This window comes from Bufo gargarizans, chromosome 1 (assembly GCF_014858855.1).
Source record: "Bufo gargarizans isolate SCDJY-AF-19 chromosome 1, ASM1485885v1, whole genome shotgun sequence".
In the NCBI taxonomy this organism is placed as follows: domain Eukaryota; kingdom Metazoa; phylum Chordata; class Amphibia; order Anura; family Bufonidae; genus Bufo; species Bufo gargarizans.
Window position 1 is genome coordinate 371,272,339 of NC_058080.1, and position 26,695 is coordinate 371,299,033.

Genomic DNA, 26,695 nt, shown 5'->3' on the forward strand with positions numbered 1-26,695 from the left:
AATAAAACAGTCTCTGGTATACATGCAAGTTGGATGTGATGAATTCCATTAACAGGCTGTGCTGGTAGTAATATATCATGCTAGGGTAGTTAGTTAGGTACTCACTGATATTCAGCTCCTTGCGCTGCTTCAGTCTCAGTTGAGGTAGTTCCAGTCTTGATCTTCTACACAAGTGATGCAACAGAACCCTTATCTGTCCTTAGAATAACGGTGAGGCTGCCGGAAGCTAATAAGTCCTTCACCTAGATACAAAGGCGCCTAGAGCCTATAATAATGGCTTTGTCCTTCCTTTGTCTTTATCCAATAATAAACTTGACCGAGATTCACTTGCTACTCCTGAGGAGTGGATGGTAGAATAGGGACTTTTCCTCTGCCTGACTTCCTTGCCTCGTACTGAGATCCAACGATGGCTCCTCTGGGCCGTGGAGCCCAAGAGAGAGAGAGAGAGCTGAGAGACCTCTCCTACCTCCTCCACACTCCTGTACTCAACCACTACATCTTCCCAACTCCCCCAACTAGGCCTGAACTGTCTAGTGGTGAGATGTATGTGGTGCACCTGACAGCCTGGTAAAAAGGGATTCACATGATAATTGATAATACAATATAGCATGATATTACAGATGACAACAAGCTTTTGCAGTTCCCAAATAAGCTAGTGGGACACTGCACTAGTGGGGTGCAAAAGTCTACTGAAAGGAGGTCCCTTTATAAATTCTAAAGCTCTTAGAGACTAAAGGGTGTATTAGACAGGCAGATTGTCTGCCAGATCATCGCTAATGAGCATTCGTAGCTCATTAGCAGTGTAATACTGCTGCCGATTACTCATTCATCAGGCAATCTGAATATTTCTAAAAGGCTTCTAAATCATTGTTTGCCTGCTCACAGATCGTGGTGTCTGATCACGATCTGTTACCAGAAAACAATGATTCAGTATGGGGATGAGTGATGGCATTAGTGTTTGCTCATCCCTATACTGAGCAGGAGATAGCTGCAAGTAGTAGGAGCGGTCTCCTCCACTTACAAGCAGGTGATTGCTGGGAGGGAACGCTTCCTTCCCGACAATCGCCTGCATAATCTGGCTGTCGAATACAGCCTTTATTTCAACTTTGTGTGTACTGTTTTTGGCAGTCAGCAGTTGTCTGAAATCTTTACTTGCTAATAATCTTCCAGGTAATGGATTGTTGATTGATGCCTAATTGTCTGGCAATCTCAAATACCTTTCCAGATTTGTTGCCATCTATAACCTTCATTCTGATGGCCTCAACCTTCTTTCTGATGGCCCTTTTTATCTAGACATGGTGATACCACATATTTTAACAAAAAAGCAAACCAAACTACACATTAGCTGACCATACACTTTAGATTAATATTGGCCAAACCTACCAATTTCATCTGGATCAGCCCACCATCAGAATCTCCCATCAGAATATCTTGTACCAGCTTATTTCCCTCTCCCCATTCAAAATACACACTTGCATATGCTTGAGACCTTAAGAAAATAGCTGTCAGCTAAACAATGTGGAAATGTGTTTGAAAGATGGCTCAAAAGGGCATAAAACTAAATAAAGCAATTTACACTCCAACACATACTCTTAACGTCTAGTTGGGCTCTTTTTTCATCCAGATACTAGCTACTAACATCCCCATTTCCCTAATAAACTAATAGTTCATGTTTTGTATAGCTGCCACTGTCCGCAAGATAATTTTGCATACCTGGCTGGGCTCAGATGTCCCGTTCCTTCACTTGTTTTTGGTGAAGTTGACTTCCCTTCTACGATTAGACAGGATAAACACTTGTACATCAGTTGTTTGAGACATGGCGACCCATTATTTAACTTGTAGCTACCCACGTCAAATCTAGGATACAGGGCTGTTTCTACAGTTTGGTTCTGCATTTTACAGATTAACTGTTCATTATTCAAAGCGTTGACGTGCCTCAGTCTCTGTTCGGAGAGTCATTTCCTGTGTTTCGACGGGTACCACTGGAGACATGGGAAGCTTTGGAATTAGGGCGGTGGGGAATCCTTGACGTGAGTATCACATCTTTTATATTTTATTCCATTCTGACCCTTGAAGATCAATAAGTTGCTAAAAATAACAGAAATACACTTTACAAGGTGTGTGTGTGTGTGTGGGGGGGGGGGGGGTGGTACTTACTTTTCGATATACAGATGGGTTCATTAAACAGATGTAAGGTATTGGTCAGTATTTTTCAGGATCCACTGACTTCTATGGACAGCACAGAATGAATGTAACAAGGGGTAAGGGACTATGCAGGGTTTGCTTGTAGTCTGTTACCATAGAGAAGCATAGGTATGCATAGCTAGACACACAACTGTCATATTTATTAATCCTGCTTGTAAAGTTCTGCGTATTATGACACTGACTATATTTACCATTTGTAAAGGACAAGTGTAAGAAACATTGAGAAATAATTTGAGAAACTGCTGTCATCGTTGTTAGGTCAGACATGTTTTGTGTTGAATACAACACCTACCTAAAAGAAACTAACCACGTAATACTGTGTATTCTCATCATTATCACTTGTGTTGGCGGTGTAAACTCCCAGATCTTTTCCCTGTTTCTTCTTTTTTACTCTTTGTCATAATATCCTCGGTTTGCCATCAGGAAGGGAGGGAGGTATGTGCTCATAACCTGTTAGGCTGGCTTATATGAAGAGGAATACATATCACAGGTGCGGTCGAGAACTGTCAGCTCGAAAAACTTGTTTTCACATCCAGTCTCCACATAGGTCTGGCTACAGTCTCTGAAACACTTCAAGTATCTCTCATGTAGGTGATCCACTGATCAGAAGGACGACCATAAGTGGATTAAAAAGTAACTGTACCTTTTCTGAACTATGCAACCATCCTTCCATACCTCTGTTACTGAGCCTATCTAAGAAAACAACACCTCTGGATTGAGTTCTGCAACACCGAAACCAAGCAGCCACCCTATATATTGATTACTCTAGACCATTTACAGAGGGAAGATACGTGAGCCATGCAATACTGGATTTGGCAGCCGAATGTGGACCCCAAATATGTTAGATAAGGCTCATTCATCCCAACTAACCAAAGGAAACTTGAAATTTTGAAGGTGATATAGGGATGTCAGACAATTAACTTAACACAGAGAGCAAGAGAAAAGGACAAGTGATGAGATTGCCTGCATCTTGAAGTGGACTTCTAGGATAGAAATCTACAAGGGTTACCACTGATATGTCGCGGTGGTGTGGCTGGTGCCTTTGTCCTTACTGCTTGTCTGAGGATGATAAAATAGCATTGGCCATCAACAAAGAGATTGATAGGATGCTTAAAATACAGAAGAGGAGGGACAGAAAGGAGCTGAAACTACTGCTTTTAGGTAAGTGTTATTGGTGATGAAAGATTTTAGCCATTAACACCATCAAATGCACACACAGTGGGAACAGTTTATCAAAACTGGTGCAAAGGACAACTGGCTTAGTTGCCCAAAGAAACCTATCAACTTCCACCTTTCATTTTTTAGAGCTCCTTTGGAAAATAAAAGGTAAAATCTGATTGGTTGCTATGGACAAAGCCAGTTTTCCTTTACAACAGTTTTGATAAGTTTCCCCAATTTTTTTTTGTCTTTTGCTGGAAGAGATTTATCCACATGCTTAATATAGCACTTCTAGTATAGTGTGGTGTGGTATACAAGGATAAATGTTATATGTTATAAAGGTTATGGGTAAGAGTGGCTTCCAGAACTGTAAAACAGCTAAAAATGATCAGGATCCTACACTTTCCAAAGTGTTCTTTGAGTCTTGTTTTTGGTGATATGAGAGGAACACACTTGATCCCACTACAGTGCCCACAATTTTCTAGAGAAACATAGCCTAAAGCAACAAGATAATTGTCCAATTTGCTATTACTGTGAATAGTCAGATTTAGTTCGACTGTTTTTCACCTCAGGGTGACTGGTCAGGTAACTGCCAGTTTCATAGTGGTCTATGTGCAGTATAAAGCTTTCAACATTAAATTGGTTGGCAGCTTGTTGCCCTCTGCCCAGTGATATAAACATTAGAGATAAGCGAATCAAATCAGATGAAGTGGAATTCGATCCAAATTTAATTAAAAAAAATGATTTGCAACGAATGCGAATTTCCTTGCTCTTTGTGGTAACGAATCGCAATTTTTCCTAAAATGGCGGCTACACATATGAGGACATGGGGAAAGGAACTCTGGGAAGGCAGGCTAACCCATAATGCCATGCATGCAGCCAATCAGCAGCCAGCCAGCCCTGTGATGTCACAGCCCTATAAATACGGCGGCCATCTTAGAGTCAGACATTTTCCAGTGTTCTGACTGCAGGGACAGATGTGAGAAGGCGCTAGGGACAGCAATAGGAAAAAGCTCATTGTGAAAAAGAAACCTGAAAAAAAAAAAAGATTTATAAGTGCGGGGAAAGGATAGGGAGGGATAATTTCACAGCATCTTAGTGCAGGAAGAGACGTATGAAGTCGTTAGGGACAGTGCTAGAAAAACCTCATTGTGTAAAAAAAAGCGATTTACAAGTGCAGGGTAACATATTTTGGGAATCCAAATAGCCATTATACAGCTTTGGCATTCCAGAAATTAGTTCTTGTTATTGGGGTGCAAGTGCTATGTTGAAAAGCATTTAGTGTCTTAAATCTGTGGAAAAAGAAAAATATATATGCATTTCACTTCTGCAGTTATTTGCGGTGAAAGCGTTCAGTGTCCTATTTCAGTACAAAAAGGGAAAAAATAAACGCAGTTCACTCTTACATTTATTTGTGGTGAAAGACTTTAGTGGCCTATTTTAGTACAAAAAGGAAAAATATATATGCATTTCACTTCTGCAGTTATATGTGGAGAAAGCATTCAGTGTCCTATTTCAGTACAAAAAGGAAAAAAATATACGCACTTCACTGTTGCATTTATTTGTGGTGAAAGAGTTCCAAAAAGGAAAAAAATATTCTCTGTTCACTTCTGCAATTATACCGTATGTGTTGAAAGCGTTTATTGGCCTATTTCAGTATAGAAAGTAAAATATGTAAGCACTTCACTGGTGCCTTTATTTCTACTAAAAGCGTTTACTGGCATATTTCAGTACAGAAAGAAAAAATGTACGCACTTCACTGGTGCACTTATTTGTGGCAAAAGCGTTTAGTGGCTGATTTCAGTACAGAAAGAAAAATATATTCTCAGTTCACTTCTGCAGTTATATGTGTTGAAAGCGTTTAGTCGCCTATTTCAGTACAGAAAAAAATATATAACACTTCACTGGTGCAGTTATTTGTGGCCAAAGCATTTACTGGCCTATTTCTGTACAGAAATAAAAAATATATGCACTTTACTAGTGCATTTATTGCAGGCAAAAGCGTTTAGTGGCCTGTTTCAGTACAGAAAGAAAAATATATATGCACTTCACTGGTGCATTTATTTCTGCTAAAAGCATTTACTGGCCTATTTCAGTACAAAGAAAAATATATTCTCAGTTCACTTCTGCAGTTTATGTGTTGAAAGCATTTAGTGGTCTATTTCAGGACAAAAAGAAAAAAATGTACGCACTTCACTGGTGCACTTATTTGTGGCAAGTGTTTAGTGGCCTATTTCAGTACAGAAAAGAAAATATATACGCACGTCACTGGTCTATTTGTTTCTGGAAAAAGAGCTTAGTGGTCAATTTCATAAAAAAAAAAAGAAAAATATATACTCATTTCACTTCTGCAGTTATATGTGGTGAAAGCGTTCAGTGTCCTATTTCAGTACAAAAAGGAAAAAAATATACACACTTCACTGTTGCATTTATTTGTGGTAAAAGAGTTTAGTGGCATATTTCAGTACAAATGAAAAATATATACACATTTCACTTCTGTGGTTATTATTATTTCAGTACAAAAACAAAATATATTCAGCGTTCTCTTTTGCAGTCATATGTGGCAAAACCTTTAGTGACGTATTTCGGTCGAAAAACTAAATAGATTCGGCGTTCAGCGCTGCAGTAATATTTGTGGTAAAACCTTTAGTGACGTATTTCAGTAGAAAACAATACATTTATTCTGCGCTCAGTGCCGCAGTTTTATGTGGTAAAGACTTTATTTGTGTATTTCAGTAGAAAACGAAAAATGTATTCTTATAAAAATGTATCCTTATTAAGGAGGGGTCCATGGGTTCACGGTAGCAGTGGCGGTAGAAGTCAGTTAGTGCATAGTGTTGTCAGTAAAATCACCTACTCTGCCTCTTGGCAGTTTTTTGTACAGCCTCCTGAGGAGGTGAACATGGCCATATGTAGAATCTGTGGGCAGAAGGTGAAGTGTGGCCATTGTGTCAATGTTGGCACCATGGCCCTGCGCCAACATATGCAGCGCCACCATAAAGTGGCCTGGGATAACCGTGGCTCTGATGTGGTGGTCCAGCCTGCCACAGCAACTGCTGCATCACCCAGTGGCATGCCACACACGATTTCAGGCAATCAAGGCTCCACCACCTCAGGCGAAGGGAGCTGTCTGTCATTCCCATTGTCTGCTTGTCCTTATGCTCCTGCTACTTAGACTCCTCATCAGTCATTCCGTCAGCAATCGATCACAGAAGCGATTGCCAAGAGACAACAGTATGCATGCACGCATCAAAAGGCGCAGAAGCTAAATGTGCTGCTGTCCAAGTTGCTGGTGCTGCAGTACCTCCCTTTCCAAGTGGTGGACTCTGCACCTTTCAGAGAACTGATGGCTTGTGGCGAGCCAAGGTGGAGAGTCCCAAGCCTTTAGTGACATATTTCGGTATAAAAAAAAAATGTAGTCAGCGTTCAGCTCTGCAGTTATATGTGGTAAAACCTTTTGTGACGCATTTCAGTCAAAAAACTAATTTTATTCAGCATTCAGCGCTACAGTTATATATGGCAAAATCTTTATTGACATATTTTGGTCAAAAAACTAATTTTGTTTAGCATTCAGCGCTGCAGTTATATGTCGTAAAGAGTTTATTTACTTATTTCGGTCAAAAAACAAAATGTATTCAGTGTTCAGCGCTGTAGTTATATGTGGTAAAACGTTTTGTGACGTATTTCGGTCGAAAAACAAATTTTATTCAGAGTTCAGAGCTGCAGTTATATGTGGTAAAATCTTTATTTAAGTATTTCGCTCGAAAAAAATTTATTCAGCAGTCAGCGCTGCCGTTATATGCAGTAAAATCTTTATTGAAGTATTTTGGTTGAAAAACTAAATTTATTCAGTGGTCAGCGCTGCAGTTATATGCAGTAAAATCTTTATTGAAGTATTTTGGTAGAAAAACAAAATTTATTCAGCGGTCAGCGCTCCGTTTATATGAGGAAAATCTTCAGTGACTTATCTTGACACTTTGTCTTCTTATTGTCTGTAGCCACTAGAGGCCTGTTTATTCCAGGCAGGTTCGATGAGCAGCAAATACTGCATTTGCATCAATCTTGACAGGATTTATCTCCAGGTGGAGAGAAATCGTTTTTTGGAATGCTTTCTCCATCGTAACCACTTCGTCGAATAAACTGAAGACTGGCAGATTTTCTGTCTTAGGCAACGCTTAATTTTTATTATTAAATTTCTTAAATATTGAATATTAAATTGAACCAAAACTTGATTAAAATTATAAGAAAATAAACTTAAATCCACCAATATATTATCCAAATCTTTGAGAGAAATTCACGGACAATCAATTTGCCAAGCCTTTTGTGCCAGAGAACGTGTATTATTAAATCGTGTTTTAAGCAACACTTTATAAAGTTGAGAAATTTTAACCTTCTGTTCTGTCCCATATTCCCTATAAATGAATAGATATGTGGCCTCCTCATGCTGCTGCCAATTCCGCAATCTCTCGTCGTCGTGCCACTCTGTGGCCCCTCATGCTGCTGCCACCTCCACACTATGTCACCTTGCCACTTTATGGCCTCCTGATGCTGCTGCCACCTCCACACCATGTCACCTTGCCACTCTGTGGCCTCCTGATGCTGCCGCCACCTTCACACTATGTCACCTTGCCACTCTGTGGTCTCCTGATGCTGCCGCCACCTCCACACTCTGTCATTGTGCCACTCTGTGGCCTCCTACTGATGCTGCTGCTGCCACCTCCAGACTCTGTCATTGTGCCACTCAGTGGCCTTCTCCTGATGCTGCTACTGCCGCCACCTCCAGACTCTGTCATTGTGCCACTCGGTGGCTTCCTCATACTGCTCCCACTTCAACACTCTGTCATTGTGCCACTCGGTGGCCGCCTCATACTGCTGCCACCTCCACACTGTCATTGTGCCACTCTGTGACTTCCTCATGCTGCTGCCACCTCCAGACTCTATCATTGTGCCACTCTGTGGCTTCCTCATACTGCTGCCACCTCCACACTAGGTCATTGTGCCAATTGGTGGTCTTCCCGGATGCTGCTATTGCTGCTGCCGCTACCTCCAGACTCTGTCATTGTGCCACTCGGAGGCTTCCTCATACTGCTGCCACCTTAACACTCGGTCATTATGCCACTTGATGGCCTCCTTATACTGCTGCCACCTCCACACTCTGTCATTGGGCCACTCTGTGGTCTTCTCATGCAATATGTCATAGGTCCACTCTGTGGTCTTCTCATGCTGTTCCCAGCCTCCCCACTTAATGACTGGTCCACTATTTTGCCTTTAGACCTGGCTGACATCATCATTTATTTGACCCTTCTTCTGATCTGTCAGAAGGAAGGAAAAATGAGAAGCACAACGGATCCTGTCTGTGTAGCAGCTGTAAAGCCTGTATGGTCCCATCAGAATTGGTAGCCAAAAGCAGGAGTGTGAACAAAACACAGAAGACATGCAAATATTCCATTCAAGTGTCATCTCTGTTTTAGATCCAGTCCTTTTTTTTTTTGGGCATTAGCAATACTGATGGATTATTGAGCAAATGCTGACCAAGTGAAGGCGGATGCTCCACAGACAGGATCCGTTTTTTGTGGGTTATTTTTCTGACGGATCAGAGGAAGGGCAAATTAATCAGTGATGTCAACACAAACTTACTGCTGACACCCTCTCCACTCTGTTGGGGGGGGGGGGGGGTAGGCTCTACTTGTATGAGCGTTTAAAAGAACAGGTTCTTATAACATCTATGTGGAATCCGCTGGCGACGGTGTAAAGGCATGAGTTTCTTCTTGGCACTAACATCAACCTGTAAGGTTGAGTACATACTTAAGTTATTTGGTCAGTTTTGGCCCCGTGACTGCCCTAATAAGTAAAGTGTGCAGTGATTCTAAGAGCGACGCCTGTTATCTGCATGTCATACTGACTCACAGTATTATTTCACTACCAAAGCAGACTCCCTATGCGTGTTACTACAAGGCACAGTGTTCTACACCACTATAAAGGCTCTTAGCAGCCAGGAAATAGCAATTTTTTTACGTAATTCACAGCGAATATATTCGGATCTCTAATAAACATGCATACCATGTACAGGGAGTGCAGAATTATTAGGCAAGTTGTATTTTTGAGGATTAATTTTAATTTTTGAACAACAACCATGTTCTCAATGAACCCAAAAAACTCATTAATATCAAAGCTGAATATTTTTGGAAGTAGTTTTTAGTTTGTTTTTAGTTTTAGCTATTTTAGGGGGATATCTGTGTGTGCAGGTGACTATTACTGTACATAATTATTAGGCAACTTAACAAAAAACAAATATATACCCATTTCAATTATTTATTTTTACCAGTGAAACCAATATAACATCTCAACATTCACAAATATACATTTCTGACATTCAAAAACAAAACAAAAACAAATCAGTGACCAATATAGCCACCTTTCTTTGCAAGGACACTCAAAAGCCTGCCATCCATGGATTCTGTCAGTGTTTTGATCTGTTCACCATCAACATTGCGTGCAGCAGTAACCACAGCCTCCCAGACACTGTTCAGAGAGGTGTACTGTTTTCCCTCCTTGTAAATCTCACATTTGATGATGGACCACAGGTTCTCAATGGGGTTCAGATCAGGTGAACAAGGAGGCCATGTCATTAGATTTTCTTCTTTTATACCCTTTCTTGCCAGCCACGTTGTGGAGTACTTGTACGCGTGTGATGGAGCATTGTCCTGCATGAAAATCATGTTTTTCTTACCTTGCAGACTTCTTCCTGTACCACTGCTTGAAGAAGGTGTCTTCCAGAAACTGGCAGTAGGACTGGGAGTTGAGCTTGACTCCATCCTCAACCCAAAAAGGCCCCACAAGCTCATCTTTGATGAAACCAGCCCAAACCAGTACTCCACCTCCACCTTGCTGGCGTCTGAGTCGGACTGGAGCTCTCTGCCCTTTACCAATCCAGCCATCTGGCCCATCAAGACTCACTCTCATTTCATCAGTCCATAAAACCTTAGAAAAATCAGTCTTGAGATATTTCTTGGCCCAGTATTGACTTTTTGAGCTTGTGTGTCTTGTTCAGTGGTGGTCGTCTTTCAGCCTTTCTTACCTTGGCCATGTCTCTGAGTATTGCACACCTTGTGCTTTTGGGCACTCCAGTGATGTTGCAGCTCTGAAATATGGCCAAACTGGTGGCAAGGGGCATCTTGGCAGCTGCACGCTTGACTTTTCTCAGTTCATGGGCAGTTATTTTGCGCCTTGGTTTTTCCACACGTTTCTTGCGACCCTGTTGACTATTTTGAATGAAACGCTTGATTGTTCGATGATCACGCTTCAGAAGCTTTGCAATTTTAAGAGTGCTGCATCCCTCTGCAAGATATCTCACTATTTTTGACTTTTCTGAGCCTGTCAAGTCCTTCTTTTGACCCATTTTGCCAAAGGAAAGGAAAGTTGCCTAATAATTATGCACACCTGATATAGGGTGTTGATGTCATTAGACCACACCCCTTCTCATTACAGAGATGCACATCACCTAATATGCTTAATTGGTAGTAGGCTTTCGAGCCTATACAGCTTGGAGTAAGACAACATGCATAAAGAGGATGATGTGGTCAAAATACTCATTTGCCTAATAATTCTGCACGTAGTGTATATGCTGTACATAATATGGTTTAAACTCACATGATTATGTGTAAGCAAAGTACTGAACATGGTTGTGCACAGTTGACTTTCATATTTTTAATCGGAAAGTGAGCTTCTCCTATAACTCCCCAAAGGAAGAAAATCGGAACACATACTTTATTGAGGTCCGCATTGATTTAGTCTGTATTAGTCCATATTGATTTAGGGAGTCTGTATTTTAGAGTATTGTCTGGGTTTCGTCTGAGGTCTGGTTTTATTTTAGTGACTGCACTTATTTGGACTGGGGTCTGTATTTATTCTGGGTGGTGAGTGTTAATGCAGTTAAGGGTCAGGCGTGTGGTATCTTTATTTTTTGTGGGTTTGATACAGGAGTATGTTACTAGATTAGTAGTGTTTGAAGCACATGGTCTACTGTATGTAAATGGGTGGCATATGTTAAAAATTTCTGTGCATCACCTAATCCACATTTTGTATGTTGGACTCTTCTATATCTTCTAACGGTTAATGAATTATGGTGTGTGTATGGTTTGTATATGCTGTGTATGTATGTATGTGTATATGCTGTTTATTGTGTATATATGCCTCGTATCTGTACATGTACTCTTGTTAAAGTGTAAGCCTGTGACTGTCTTTCCCTCACGAGTGTTAGTGACCACAGGCCTGTCTCTAGCCATCCATATAGCAGGATGCTAGCCTCGTTGCAGACTAGTGAATCGACCGCCAGGCAGCACTGGAATCTGGCTTTATCCTTGGTCACAAACTTCCTCAGGTATTTATCCTTGCTTTGGGTAAATCCTTCTGCCCTTCAGCTTACTTGTCTGGCTGGAACACTCTCCTGCTCTGCTCTTTGTTCTGTGGGAACTGCAGGTTTCTCAAGAGGTACACTCTTCTCTTGGTGACAATCTTCTGAGCTAACTCTGGCTCAATATCCTCAGGCAGGCTGGGCTGCATCCACTAGCCTCCTGGTGGCAACTAGAAGCCTGGGCTGTCTAGCTGCATGTCAGGAGGAGGCCCTCAGCTTCTCTCTGGCTAAGGTGCACTCTCACTTCTGTCTTTCCACAGACTCCTGACTACACAGACTGACCCCTCCCTGTCTGGGCCTAAATATATATATATATATATATATATATATATATAGACTGTGTGGAGGCTCTAAGGGAACATTCTATTGTGAACAGAGCACTTAGTCGGCCTAACTACTGTGTGGAGGCTCTAAGGGAACATTCTATTGTGAACAGAGCACTTAGTCGGCCTAACTACTGTGTGGAGGCTCTAAGGGAACATTATATTGTGAACAGAGCACTTAGTCAGCCTAACTACTGTGTGGAGGCTCTAAGGGAACATTCTATTGTGAACAGAGCACTTAGTCGGCCTAACTACTGTGTGGAGGCTCTAAGGGAACATTCTATTGTGAAGGGAGCACTAAGGTCCTAAACTACTCTGTAGGGGGGGCTAAGTGGGCATAACTACTGTGTGGGGTCACTTACAAGGCATTCTTACTGTAAGGGGGCCCTAAGAGGGCATAAATGCAATTTGGAGGCAATTACAAGGCATCCTTACTGTGTTAATTCGGGGCATAATTACTCTGAGGGGCACTAGAGGAGCATTACTATTATGTGAAGGTACTAAAGGGGTATAACTACTGTGTGGAGACACAATGGTGCAGTGGCGTTGCGCGGGGGGTGCGGGCCGCACCGGGTGACACCAGTCTGATGGGGTGTCACCCGCCGGCCGCCGGAGTTCTCCTTGACTAACTAACTTTAGGCAGGGCCGGCACTTCCATAGAGGCAGGGATGGGGGGGGGCTCTCTCCCTCCCCCCTGTGCTGCTGCCGCTGCCTCCGCCAATGAGAAGAGGGGTGGGAGGAGGAGGGGAGGGGCTGTGGCCACTGCGCCACCAATGAAGAAAACTGACCTGTAATACAAATACAGGAGGCGGGTGCCGGAATCAAATAGCCGGCACCCGACCTCTATGACAGGGAGCGGCACCTGAGGGGTTAACTGCCACTGATCGCAGCCCCCTATCATAGAGGTCGGGTGCCGGCTATTTCATTCCGGCACCCACCTCCTGTATTTGTATTAACATTGAGTGCGCCCCCCCCCCCAGTATAATAAACATTTTGTGCACCCCCCCCCTCCCCAGTATAATAAACATTTTGTGCACCCCCCCGTATAATAAACATTGGTGGCGCAATGGGACGTGCCAATGAGGGTTAAAAAAATAAATAAAAAATTAACTCACCTCCTCCAGTTGATCGCGTAGCTGCCGGTCTCCTGTTCTAGCTTCAGGACCTGTGGTGACATCACTGAGCTAATCACATGGTCCATTACCATGGTGATGGATCATATGATGTACCATGTGATGACCACAGTGATGTCACCACAGGTCCTTTGACAGGTCCTGAAGATAGAACAGGAGACCGGCAGCTGCGCGATCAATTGGAGGAGGTGAGTTAATTTTTATTAATTTTTTTAACCCTCATTGGCACTTCCCACTGCGCCACCAATGTTTATTATACTGGGGGGGGCGCTCTCAATGTTTATTATACTGGGGGGGGCGCTCTCAATGTATATTATACTGGGGGGGCGCTCTCAATGTTTGCTATACTGGGGGGGGGGCGCTCTCAATGTTTATTATACTGGGGGGGGCGCTCTCAATGTATATTATACTGGGGGGGGCGCTCTCAATGTTTATTATACTGGGGGGGCGCACTCAATGTTTATTATACTGGGGGGGCGCTCTCAATGTATATTATACTGGGGGGGGGCGCTCTCAATGTTTGCTATACTGGGGGGGGGGGCGCTCTCAATGTTTATTATACTGGGGGGGGGCGCTCTCAATGTTTATTATACTGGGGGGGGCGCACTCAATGTTTATTATACTGGGGGGCGCACTCAATGTTTATTATACTGGGGGGGCGCACTCAATGTTTATTATATTGACCTTCTACTAAGCATTCTGTATTCAGAATGCTATTATTTTCCCTTATAACCATGTTATAAGGGAAAAAAATACAGTGAATAGACTTTCATCTTAGTAACCAAGCGTGAAAATCGCACCGCATCCACACTTGCTTGCGGATACAATGCGATTTTCACGCAGCCCCATTAACTTCTATGGGGCCTGCGTTGCATGAAAACGCACAACATAAAGCATGTTGCGATTTTCACGCAGCGCACAAGTGATGCGTGAAAATCACTGCTCATCTGCACAGCCCCATAGAAGTGAATGGGTCCGGATTCAGTGCGGGTGCAATGCGTTCACCTCACGCATTGCACCCACGCAGAAATCTCACCCATGTGAAAGGGGCCTAAGGGTGAATAGGACAAGGGTTCCAGCCCCTAAGGGGGCTAATAGTAAGTGAAAATAAAACACAAACACTAAGGCTACTTTCACACTTGCGGTAGTGTGATGCGGCAAGCAGTTCCGTTGTCAGAACTGCCTGCCAGATCCGCCGATCTTGATGTGACTGAAAGCATTTATGAGATGCATCCGGATGCGGATCCATCTCACAAATGCATTGCAAGAATGAATCCATGTCTCCGCTTGTCATGCGGACAGACGGATCCGTCTTGTATCTTTTTACACATTTTTACCGGCATGCGCAGACCGGAAGGACGGATCCTGCATTCCGGTATTTTGAATGCCGGATCTGGCACTAATACGTTCCTATGGGGAAAAATGCCGGATCCGGCATTCAGGCAAGTCTTCAGTTTTTTTCGCCGGAAATAAAACCGTAGCATGCTGCGGTTTTATCTTTTGCCTGATCAGTCAAAAATGACTGAACTGAAGACATCCTGATGCATCCTGGACGGATTACTCCATTCAGAATGCATGGGGATATGACGGATCAGTTCTTTTCCGGTATAGAGCCCCTGTGACGGAACTCTATGCCGAAAAAGAAAAACGCTAGTGTGAAAGTACTCTAAAATATTAAGTTTAAATCCCCCCTTTCCCAATTTTACATATAAAAAATATATACAATAAACATATTACATAGCGCTGCGTCCGAAAAGTCCAAACTATTAAATTATTAAAAAATATCTCCTATGCGGTGAGCATTCGCCATTTTTTAGTCACCTTGTCACCCCAAAAAATAGGATAGGACTGTTCTATTATGGGCCGAACGTTTCATAAAATGCGAAATGCACGTGGCTTTTTTGCTTGGTATTGAATATCGCAATACTTTTTTATGGTGATGAAAGCTAATCAAAATTTTGGTATTGAAACAACCCTACGCCGATCTGATCGGCGTAGCGTTGTCACGATACCAAAATTTTCATTCGGTTTTGATTTGGCGACTAAAAATGTAATTTGGCTCCTACATTTTTCAGTTCAGGAGCCAATGGCTACTAGGTATTTTTTTTTGTCTGGAGCCCTGCTATCAGAGGCTGGCGCAGGCGGCGCGATGACGTCATCGCGCCGCCTGAGCACTGAGCCGTACACAGCGCGGGACACAGGCCAGAAGAGGCCTGCATCGCATCGCTGCCAAGGAGGTAAGTGTTTTTTTCCTTTTTTTTTTTTTTCTGTACAATACTGATGGCTAGTGGCACATGATAGGAGAGGCCCTATGGCTAGTGGCACATGATAGGGGGGGCGCCTATGGCTACTGGCACATGATAGGGGGGCCCTATGGCTACTGGCACATGATAGGGGGGCCCTATGGCTACTGGCACATGATAGAGGGGCCCTATGGCTACTGGCACATGATAGGGCTTAGGCTACTGGCACATGATTAAGGGGCATCTATGAGGGCACATTTCACTGGCAAATTATTGGGGGACATCTATGGGGGCACTTCTTACTGGCACATTATTGGTGGCACTATAGGGGCATCTACTGAGGCCACAAAGAACGGTTGATTTATATGGGGGCTCTGTATAGGGGCATTTTATACTGGGACACATTGTGTTGGGTACTATGGGGAAGGGGGGAGAGGACTACTACGGGGCACTGAGAAGGGATATTTTATGCTTACAAATTATGGGGGACACTGAGGGCATCTACTGGTGCACTATATATTGGGCATTTTATACTGGTACATTATGGGGGCACTAGGGGGGAGAGGAGCACTATGGGGGCATTTACTGGGGTCACTATATAGGGGTATTTTATACTGGCACATTGTGGAGGCACTATGGGGACATTAGCTCAACTGGGGACATTACAGGGGGGTATTTTTTGCACTGACACATTATAAGGAGAATTATTTCTACTGGGGGAAGGCATTATGGTGGGCGTTATTACTCCCCCATGGTATGAGCCCCCTAGTAGCAGCACCAGCCTCTCCCTGCTCTGCTATCCCTCTGCCCCTTCTCCAAATACTTATTATGAAATCTTTCTCATTAGGATAAAACACCTCATCAGCTCCGCCGAGCCCCCGGCCAAGTGTGGAAGTGGCGTCCGAGATCCCCAAGGGCCAAGCCAAGTAATTGTAAGTTTTCATATGAAATATGTTTGTTATACACATATAGCCTACACTGTCAGGTGTCACCCAGGGGGGGTGACACCATTTTCTACCGCACCGGGTGACACCAGCCCTAGCAACGCCACTGCAATGGTGTACAGGTGCAATTAGGTATATATAGATAGGCATTGGGTGGAGTTAGAGGCATGGCTTCATATAAAATAAAAATTACCATGCTGCGCTATGTGCGTCACTGATCTTGTCTCTCCTTGGGTTTTTCAAAAGTTAAGAGGTGTAGTAGTATTATGTTTGTATCTGACTACATTGATTCCTTGTGTTGTGGTGACTCATTTTCTTACATAATGCAGCTTATGCAGGGCTTGTACACTCTTTTGCATTTCCTCAGTTTTTAGTTTAATGTTAGATAACAAGAAGCACATGAATGTGATGACTCACAATGCTGCATTTATTATTCTCAAGATTACTAATCCTGCATGTCACGTCTTTATCCCCCAAGCTTCCCATTACACGTAAGAACAATAGTTTGCTTCTTAGATTATTCTGACAAAATGCTTACATTCAGCCCTCTATGTGTGACAGTCCTTCTATTCCCATTCACCTGACAAGAACTTACTTCTCTGTGGTCCTCGAATATGCTGCATGAAGTTTCCTCTTCATTACATCCTTATGCAGGAAAGGCAGTTATGACCACTGATTAAAATAATTGTTTTCCTCCCTCTAGCCCCTGCATTCTTTAAGAGGTTTTAAAGTGAAATATTTTTTAAATGGGTGAAATACAAAAAACAAACAAAAATGAAAGCAAATCATTATTCACCTCACCGATCCCCCTGTACTGCTGTTCTGACACTGGTCCGGTCCCCACTACTCTTCACTTCCTGGTTTCAGGCTCAAGGCGCAGGAAATGGCCTGCTCAGCCAATCAGTGGTCACAACTGTGACCCGCCAAGCTGTTTCCAGAGTGCTGAGCCCGAAAACAGAAAGTGGAGAGGGGTGGGGACTGGAGCAGCAGTCAAACAACAGCAACAGGGGATCGGTGAGGTGACTACTTGTTGTTTGTTACCATAACTCAGTACAACCCTATTTTTTATTGAAATTATGCCCCCCGAAATACTCCTTTAATGAGCTTGGCCTGCAATACCAGAGATATCATACAAACAGAATCTGGCTTTTTCTAATCATGGACAACCCTTTTAATGACTAATATAGCACTGTTTCTGGAGGGGAAAAAAAGATTTCTAATTCCAAATAACCACTTCAATTAAAATACTAGAAGGCACTACAGTAGGCTTGTTTCACACGACTAATGGTTTCCTAAATTGTGTAATGTATGGAATGAAAAAACATGAACCTTCCACCCACATTTCAGAAAGTTTTGGACTGTACAATCATATTTTAGAAATAATCTTTACAGCTTACCTCGCCCATTTCCAAGTCAACTGATACACAAGGAAGTGCCTCTGAGGATGAGTCAGAATAATATAAAAAATGGCAATTCTGGTTCTGTGGGTATGGAATGAAGGAGTGGGAGGTGGAAACTACAAGTGACATAAGGAGGAAGACTTCAGCCTGTTATTCACACAGGACAGCATTGTAATGACCTCAGGATGTTTGATACAGGACATTTCTTCCAATAAGAGAAGATAATTCTCAGCCACATTTAGGGATGTTGTGTATCTAATTATCCCCAGTGCCTAATTAATCCATCTGTCAACTCCAGGTCCCCATACCAATTATACTAATGTCAACCAAACTGTCATGGAACCATGAACCAGACGTACAACAGAGATGAGTGGAAATAAGAAGGCTTTATTGGAAATCAAGCCGTAGCAAAAGTCCAAACGGATGGCTAAACCGAAGCAGGGTCTTGCGTAGACAGAGGTCAGGAACCAGGAGGGTGGTCAGACGAAGCCAGGATCAGGAACCAACGGGGTAGTCAGACGAAGCCAGGATCAGGAACCAACGGGGTAGTCAGACGAAGCCAGGATCAGGAACCAACGGGGTAGTCAGACGAGGCCAGGATCAGGAACCAGAAGCAGCAGCAGTCTTAGAAGCATGTGAACACAGGAGGACCAAGCAAGGAACTGAAGCCACAGACCTTCTATATATATGAGCTAGGCATCCAGCTCCTCCCAGTGGGAAGGAGAAGCCGCAGGGTGGGAGGCTACAAGAAACCCAGAAACCAAGATGGCCGCCAGCACATGTCAAACGAAGGTAAGACCATGACAGTACCTCCCCCTCAAGGGCCCCTCCTCCGCGGAGTAAGGAACGGTTTCTGAGGGAAGCGTGCGTGGAAGGCTCGGAGCAAAGCAGGAGCATGGACATCTGCGGAGGGAACCCAGGAACGCTCCTCTGGACCATAACCACGCCAATGGACCAAAAACTGCAACCGACCGCGGACCAGGCGTGAGTCCAGGATATTGCTCACCTCATATTCCTCATGATTGCCCACTTGGACCGGACGGGGCCGAGGAACCGAGGAAGTGAAACGATTACACACCAACGGCTTCAACAGGGAAGACATGAAACACGTTGGAGATCCGCATGCCAGGAGGAAGCGCAAGGGCATAGGCTACCGGGTTTACCCTGCGAAGCACTCGGAAGGGACCAACAAAGCGAGGCGCCAGCTTGGGAGTGGGCACTCGAAGGTTGAGGTTGCGGGTGGACAACCATACACGGTCTCCGACCTGGTAGGAAGGAGCGGGCGCTCGTCTGCGATCAGCCTGGAGTCTCTGGCGCTGCGCAGAGACCTCAAGGGACCTCTGGATCTGTACCCAAGAAGCACGTAGGACGGAAAGGTGATCCTCCACAGCCGGAGTATCCTGGGGAGAGAATACCTCCGGTAACACGGCAGGTTGGAACCCATAATTGGCCATGAAGGGAGGCGTCCCAGAGGAAGAGTTCACCGCCGTGTTCCTGGCAAACTCAGCCCAAGGCAGGAGGTCAACCCAATTGTCTTGGTGATCGGAGACATAGCAACGAAGGAATTGCTCCAAGGCCTGATTAGATCGTTCTGCGGCCCCATTGGACTGAGGGTGGTAGGCCGAGGAGAAAGAGAGATGAATCCCCAACTGGGAGCAAAAGGCGCGCCAGAACCTGGACACAAACTGACTCCCCCGATCCGACACAATCTCCTTGGGCAAACCGTGCAACCGGAAGACCTCCCTGGCGAAAATCGTGGCCAACTCTTGTGCAGAGGGTAACCTCTTGAGAGGAACACAGTGGCACATTTTGGAAAACCGGTCCACAATCATGAGAATGACCGTATGGCCTCGGGATGCAGGGAGGTCCACAATGAAATCTATCCCCAGGTGTGACCATGGGCGCTCCCCGGTGGCTATGGGTTGCAAAAGGCCCAATGGAAGGTGCCGAGGGGACTTACTCTGGGCACAAACGGAGCATGCCGCTACATATGCGGCGATGTCGGAACGTAGAGAAGGCCACCAGAACAGACGTGAAACAGCCCAGGACAGCTGGTTCTTTCCAGGATGCCCCGCGGCCTTGGAGTTATGGTAGGTTCGCAACAACCGAGTGCGCAACTCCTCAGGCACAAAACACCTGCCGTTGGGTCTCCCAGAGGGAGCACCAGATTGAGCCGCCAAAATCTGCTCACCCAGGGGAGAGGTCAGGCTGGTGCGAATGGCGGCCAGGATCTGATTCGGAGGTATGATCGAAGTCGGAATCGACTCCTCCCCGGACAGCTCGGAGTACTGCCGTGATAAGGCATCCGCTCTGATGTTCTTGGAACCAGGGTAGGTAGGAGACCACGTAATTAAAACGTGACAAGAACAGAGCCCATCTGGCCTGACGTGGTGTCAATCTCTTGGCCTCAGAAAGGTAGGTCAGATTCTTGTGGTCCGTCAGGATGAGAACCGGAACCACCGAGCCCTCGAGCAAGTGCCTCCATTCTTTAATGGCCTGCACGATGGCCAATAACTCCCTGTCACCAATCTGATAGTTGCACTCCGCGGAAGACAGTTTCCGGGAGGAAAACCCACAGGGAAGCAGAGGACCCTCTGGTGTTCTACGCTGAGACAGAAGGGCGCCTACTCCCGTCTCAGACGCGTCCACCTCGAGGACAAAGGGCAACCCAGGGTTGGGATGCGACAGAATCGGAGCCGACACAAAGGCGGACTTTAGAGCCTCAAAAGCTCGGATGGCCTCGAGCGGCCAGACCTGGAAATTACTGCCCTTCCTGGTCAGATCCGTGAGAGGCTTGGCTAGCATGGAAAAGTCCCTGATGAACTTCCGATAATAATTGGCGAAGCCCAAAAAGCGCTGCAGGGCACGGAGACCACTGGGCTGGGGCCACTGTAAGACAGCCGAAACCTTCTCAGGATCCATGGAGAACCCCTCAGCGGAAATGATGTAACCTAAGAAGGTTACCTGGGATCGGTGAAATTCGCATTTCTCAAGCTTACCATACAGCCTGTTCTCTCGTAACCGTTGCAACACTCGTCTGACATCCATAATGTGGGCCTCCATGGATTCAGAATATACCAAGATGTCATCCAAATAGACCACCACACACTGCTGCAACAGGTCACGGAAAACATCGTTGATGAATTCCTGGAAGACTGCGGGCGCATTGCACAACCCAAAGGGCATAACCAAGGATTCATAATGACCGGTCCTGGTGTTAAACGTGGTCTTCCACTCATCGCCCGCCTTGATCCTTACCAGGTTATATGCCGCCCTCAGGTCGAGTTTGGTAAAGACCGTGGCCCCTTTGAGGCGATCGAACAGCTCGGAAATCAAGGGTATCGGGTAAGCGTTCTTGATCGTGATGCAATTGAGACCCCTGTAATCGATGCAAGGCCTCAACTCACCGCCCTTCTTTTTCACAAAGAAAAATCCAGCCCCTGCCGGGGACGAGGATTTGCGGATGTGTCCGCGTGAAAGCGCCTCCCTCACGTACTCCTCCATGGCCTCATTCTCCGCTACCGACAGTGGATAGACCTTGCCACGAGGAGGAACGGCACCAGATTGTAACTCTATGGCACAATCGTATGGGCGGTGCGGAGGTAGGGCAACCGCGCGCACCTTATCGAATACATCCCGGTACTCTTCGTATTCAGGAGGCAACAGAGAGTCCGAGGAAGTACACAGCAACTTGACAGGCCCATGGATGCAACTAGCCCCACACTGCGGTGACCACGAGAGGATCTCGGCCGATCTCCAATCGAAAGTCGGATTATGCTTCTGGAGCCAGGGGTACCCCAAGACCACCGAGTAGTGTGGAGACGAAATAACCTGGAGACAGACCGACTCTCTGTGAACGGCACCAATGGCTATCCCCACTGGAAGGGTCTCATGAGTCACGTGTGGCGGCAGAAGGGGTCTGCCGTCTATCGCCTCAAGAGCCAGTGGGGAACCTCGAGGCTGCAGAGGAATGGAATTGGCGGCAACGAACACTCTATCAATGAACAAACCACCAGCACCAGAGTCCACCAACGTCTGGGTCGTCACCGAGCCCCCGACCCAGGAGAGGACAACCGTGATCAGTGGTTTGTCAACACGGGAAACCGGGGACGAGGAGACTCCACCCAAGATCTGCCCCCGACAGGACCTCAGGTGCGAGCGTTCTCCCGGACGGTTCGGACATGCCAACCGAAAATGCCCACCGAGACCACAGTACATGCATCGGCCCTCGCGTCTCCGGAGTGCCCTCTCCCCCTCGGACAGGCGAGCAAACCCCCGCTGCATGGGTTCACCCCCAGACAAGTCATCCCCAGGAGGCGTGGGAGGAGAGGGAGGCACGGGTGGGACAGCAAACGTAGGCGCCAATCTGTTAGGAGACCTCCGCAGGCTCTCCTTAAAGGAAGGTCTCTCCCTGAGTCTGGTGTCAATCAAAATCAGGAAAGAAATAAGAGACTCGAGCTCCACTGGTAGGTCCTTAGCTGCAACCTCATCCTTCAAGGCATCCGAGAGACCATGAGAAAAAGCAGCGACCAGAGCCTCATTATTCCAGCCCACCTCTGCTGCCAGGGTACGAAACTCAATGGCGTATTCAGCTACGGATCGTGAACCCTGTCTGATGGACATAAGGAGCTTCGCAGCAGAGGCAGCACGAGCCGGCACATCGAATACCTTCCGAAGAGAAGCAACAAAACCGGAAAACTCGGCAACCACCGGATTGTTGTTCTCCCATAAAGGCTGGCCCAGGCCAAGGCCTTGTCCGAGAGCAGCGAGATCAAGAAGCCCACCTTTGATCTCTCAGTAGGAAAGGCATGTGGCAGCAACTCGAAATAAATGCCCACCTGGTTAAGGAAACCTCGGCACTGAGTTGGCTCTCCCCCAAAGCGCTGTGGAAGGGGGGCAGAACCGGTCATACCCCGAGACACCGCAGGCGCAGCAACAGGTGTCGGGGTAGACTCTGGCGCAACAACCGGGGCGGCAGTAGGAGCGGGCCCAGGAGCGACAACCGACCCATCGGCAACGGAAGCGAAATGAGCCGTGCGTTCAAGCAGGGTTTGCAACGCCACAGCGAACCGACCCAACAGGTGATCCTGCTGATCAAGTCTGGCAACCAGCGTAGGTAGCGAGGATGGCCCTGTACCGTCAGAATTCATGGCTTGGTCCTAATGTCATGGAACCATGAACCAGACGTACAACAGAGATGAGTGGAAATAAGAAGGCTTTATTGGAAATCAAGCCGTAGCAAAAGTCCAAACGGATGGCTAAACCGAAGCAGGGTCTTGCGTAGACAGAGGTCAGGAACCAGGAGGGTGGTCAGACGAAGCCAGGATCAGGAACCAACGGGGTAGTCAGACGAAGCCAGGATCAGGAACCAACGGGGTAGTCAGACGAAGCCAGGATCAGGAACCAACGGGGTAGTCAGACGAGGCCAGGATCAGGAACCAGAAGCAGCAGCAGTCTTAGAAGCATGTGAACACAGGAGGACCAAGCAAGGAACTGAAGCCACAGACCTTCTATATATATGAGCTAGGCATCCAGCTCCTCCCAGTGGGAAGGAGAAGCCGCAGGGTGGGAGGCTACAAGAAACCCAGAAACCAAGATGGCCGCCAGCACATGTCAAACGAAGGTAAGACCATGACACAAACCCACCGTTTGAAATGGGACCGGCCGATAATCTAATGTGCGTGGAGAGCTCCTGACTCCTCTTGACAGATTAATTCCATGTAGTACAGGCTGGCATTGTGATGTGTCTTTCAGAAACGACATGGGTATGGGTGAATAACAAGAGTTTTTTTATTCTATAGTTTGGGTTGCATTGTGTTTGACAGTAATTGTATATTTAATAAACGTGATTTTATTTTTATCATTTTCATGGGCCGTGAACAATAAATGCAGAAAATGTCAATACTGTGTACCTCACACAATATTGACATTTTCTGCATTTATTGTTCACTGCCCATGAAAATGATAAAAATAAAATCACGTTTATTAAATATACAAATACTAAAACATGGGCTAAAACTCTGTAGATATAATAATTAGGACAAAACATAAGAGAATGAAAAAGTAGCACCCACCCAAGATAGGGCAAAGAGGAGAGACCTGGTGGCTGTATATTGATTATTATACCATCATAACATGTAATATATTTTTACACTGGGTACAATATGTATCTATTCAGCCAAATAGCCACCCCACTAATTATCTTGCTTCTGGCAACCCCACTTAATTAACTTATGTACAGTCAGTGAATTTGCTGAACACCAATTGATCATTCTTGGGCCCAGGTGACCACATTTCTGCCATCAATATGGAAAACCCATGGTGCCAGTGCAGCATTCTGACTACATCAAGACTACACTAAGGGATGGGGGGTATAATCACAAAGAATGGGGGGTGGACTCTGATTGAGCCATTTCACCTTGATACACTGTTACAGGTGTTTAACGTACCGTTACAGTATTAACCTCTCAATGAGTACTAACAACGATACTCCCTTTTGTAGTCAAGCTTGTTTTAACACTCTCTGGATAGTATGTCCTCAGGAGAGATAATTGTGCTGTGTATACCTGTAAAGACATCAGCCACTTATGATGAGTGGTGGCGATTACGGCACTACTGTGGCCGTAGCACAGCCACCGGAATGACGCCTATTCGAATGGGAAGCCATTCCCAACTATGAAGCATCACCAAGGTGCTGGCCAATCAGGGAATGGGGGAGTGAGCAGATCCCTTCCTCCTGATGCCTAAAGTGTCTCAAGTTAACATGGGGCTCCTAGGCAGTCCCTCTTAACACGAGAGATGACTGGAGATACAACCAGGCATTTGTGTTTGCCAAAAGTGTGAAAATCCTGAAACCCTCAGCAGTGAAAGAGTTAGAGGGGTTGTCCAGCCCTTAATAAATGATGGCCTATTGTCAGGATAGGCCATCACTAGCTGATTGTCTAACAACCTGCACCACGCCTATCATCTGTTTGGGAAGTCAGCACCAGAACTACACAGATGTAGCGAGCCATGTTTTTTGATACAGAGCTTCACATCCCCTACATAAATATACTGTAACATGCTCACTGCCTAAAGCCACCACTAGAGGAAGCTTAAGAGCTTACACCCTCACTGATCAGTTGTTCCTCAGTAGCTCCAGTGCCATAGGTTGGCGCCGTAACTACACGGTTCCATTAACCTTGTAGCGGAGGGAGTTATGCCCCCACTGACTTCAATAGGAGCAGTAACAAGTTAACTTCACTACAAGGTTAATGGAACTGTTTAGTTTCAACACCAACCTATGGCACTGGAGCTATTGCAGAACAACTGATTAGTTAGGGTGTAAGCTCTTAAGCTCCCTCTAGTGGTGGCTTCAGGCAGTCAGCATGTTACAGTATACAGTATATTTATGTAGGGGATGTGAAGCTCTGTATCAAAAAACATCTACATCTGATGAACATGCACCAGCTTACCAACATGGCCAGCATTATATATGGCTGTGTTTTTTTTTACATTTCTGTTTGTCTCATTTCTTTATCATGCCTTCCACATTTCCACCAATGATCCCATGGTCCCTGTTACCGGAACTAATTCTACAGTTTACACAGATCGATCTCTTAGTTTACGATACAGTTGGATGGAAAGATGTTGCTTTGTATGGTATCAGTGCACTTTACCCCTCTTCTCAATGCTGATTCACTAATGGAAGAAGCAATGTTTAGTCTTCTATTTATTACCTTGCTCTCCTTTTCTTTAAGCTATGGGTATGCTTCATATGCATTTAACCGTATTCCAATTCTGTAGCATCTTTCCATACAACTCTCTGCTGTGACATTAAAGGGTGTCCCTACTCAGTCTGACATCAGCAGCACTGATTGAACAGTGTCAGAGTGTACAGGAACACACTTTCAATTGGTGGCATCCAGTGGTCAATTTATATATACAGTTGCAAGAAAAAGTATGTGAACCCTTTGGAATGATATGGATTTCTGCACAAATTGGTCATAAAATGTGATCTGATCTTCATCTAAGTCACAACAATAGACAATCACAGTCTGCTTAAACTAATAACACACAAAGAATTAAATGTTACCATGTTTTATTGAACACACCATGTAAACATTCACAGTGCAGGTGGAAAAAGTATGTGAACCCTTGGATTTAATAACTGGTTGAACCTCCTTTGGCAGCAATAACTTCAACTAAACTTTTTACTGTAGTTGCAGATCAGACGTGCACAACGGTCAGGAGTAATTCTTGACCATTCCTCTTTACAGAACTGTTTCAGTTCAGCAATATTCTTGGGATGTCTGGTGTGAATCGCTTTCTTGAGGTCATGACACAGCATCTCAATCGGGTTGAGGTCAGGACTCTGACTGGGCCACTTCAGAAGGCGTATTTTCTTGTGTTTAAGCCATTCTGTTGTTGATTTACTTCTATGCTTTGGGTCGTTGTCCTGTTGCAACACCCATCTTCTGTTGAGCTTCAGCTGGTGGACAGATGGCCTTAAGTTCTCCTGCAAAATGTCTTGATAAACTTGGGAATTCATTTTTCCTTCAATAATAGCAATCTGTCTAGGCCCTGACGCAGCAAAACAGCCCCAAACCATGATGCCCCCACCACCATACTTCACAGTAGGGATGAGGTTTTGATGTTGGTGTGCTGTGCCTCTTTTTCTCCACACATAGTGTTGTGTGTTTCTTTCAAACAACTCAACTTTGATTTTATCTGTCCAGAAAATATTTTGCCAGTACTGCTGTGGAACATCCAGGTGCTCTTGTGCAAACTGTAAACGTGTAGCAATGTTTTTTTTGGACAGCAGTGGCTTCCTCTGTGGTATCCTCCCATGAAATCCATTCTTGTTCAGTGTTTCACATATCGTAGATTCGCTAACA

At 45.2% G+C, this 26,695-nt stretch overlaps 1 protein-coding gene across 1 annotated transcript in view; it reads left to right on the forward strand.

The window, feature by feature from the left end:
• The first annotated feature begins 2,639 nt into the window (after positions 1 to 2,639).
• GNA15 (G protein subunit alpha 15) overlaps positions 2,640 to 26,695 on the forward strand; it is a 107,172-nt gene continuing 83,116 nt past the window's right edge. Inside the window, exon 1 of the mRNA XM_044284596.1 lies at positions 2,640 to 3,366. Coding sequence (XP_044140531.1) covers positions 3,222 to 3,366 — 145 coding nt within the window. The 5' untranslated portion in view covers positions 2,640 to 3,221. The remainder of the gene's footprint in view (positions 3,367 to 26,695) is intronic.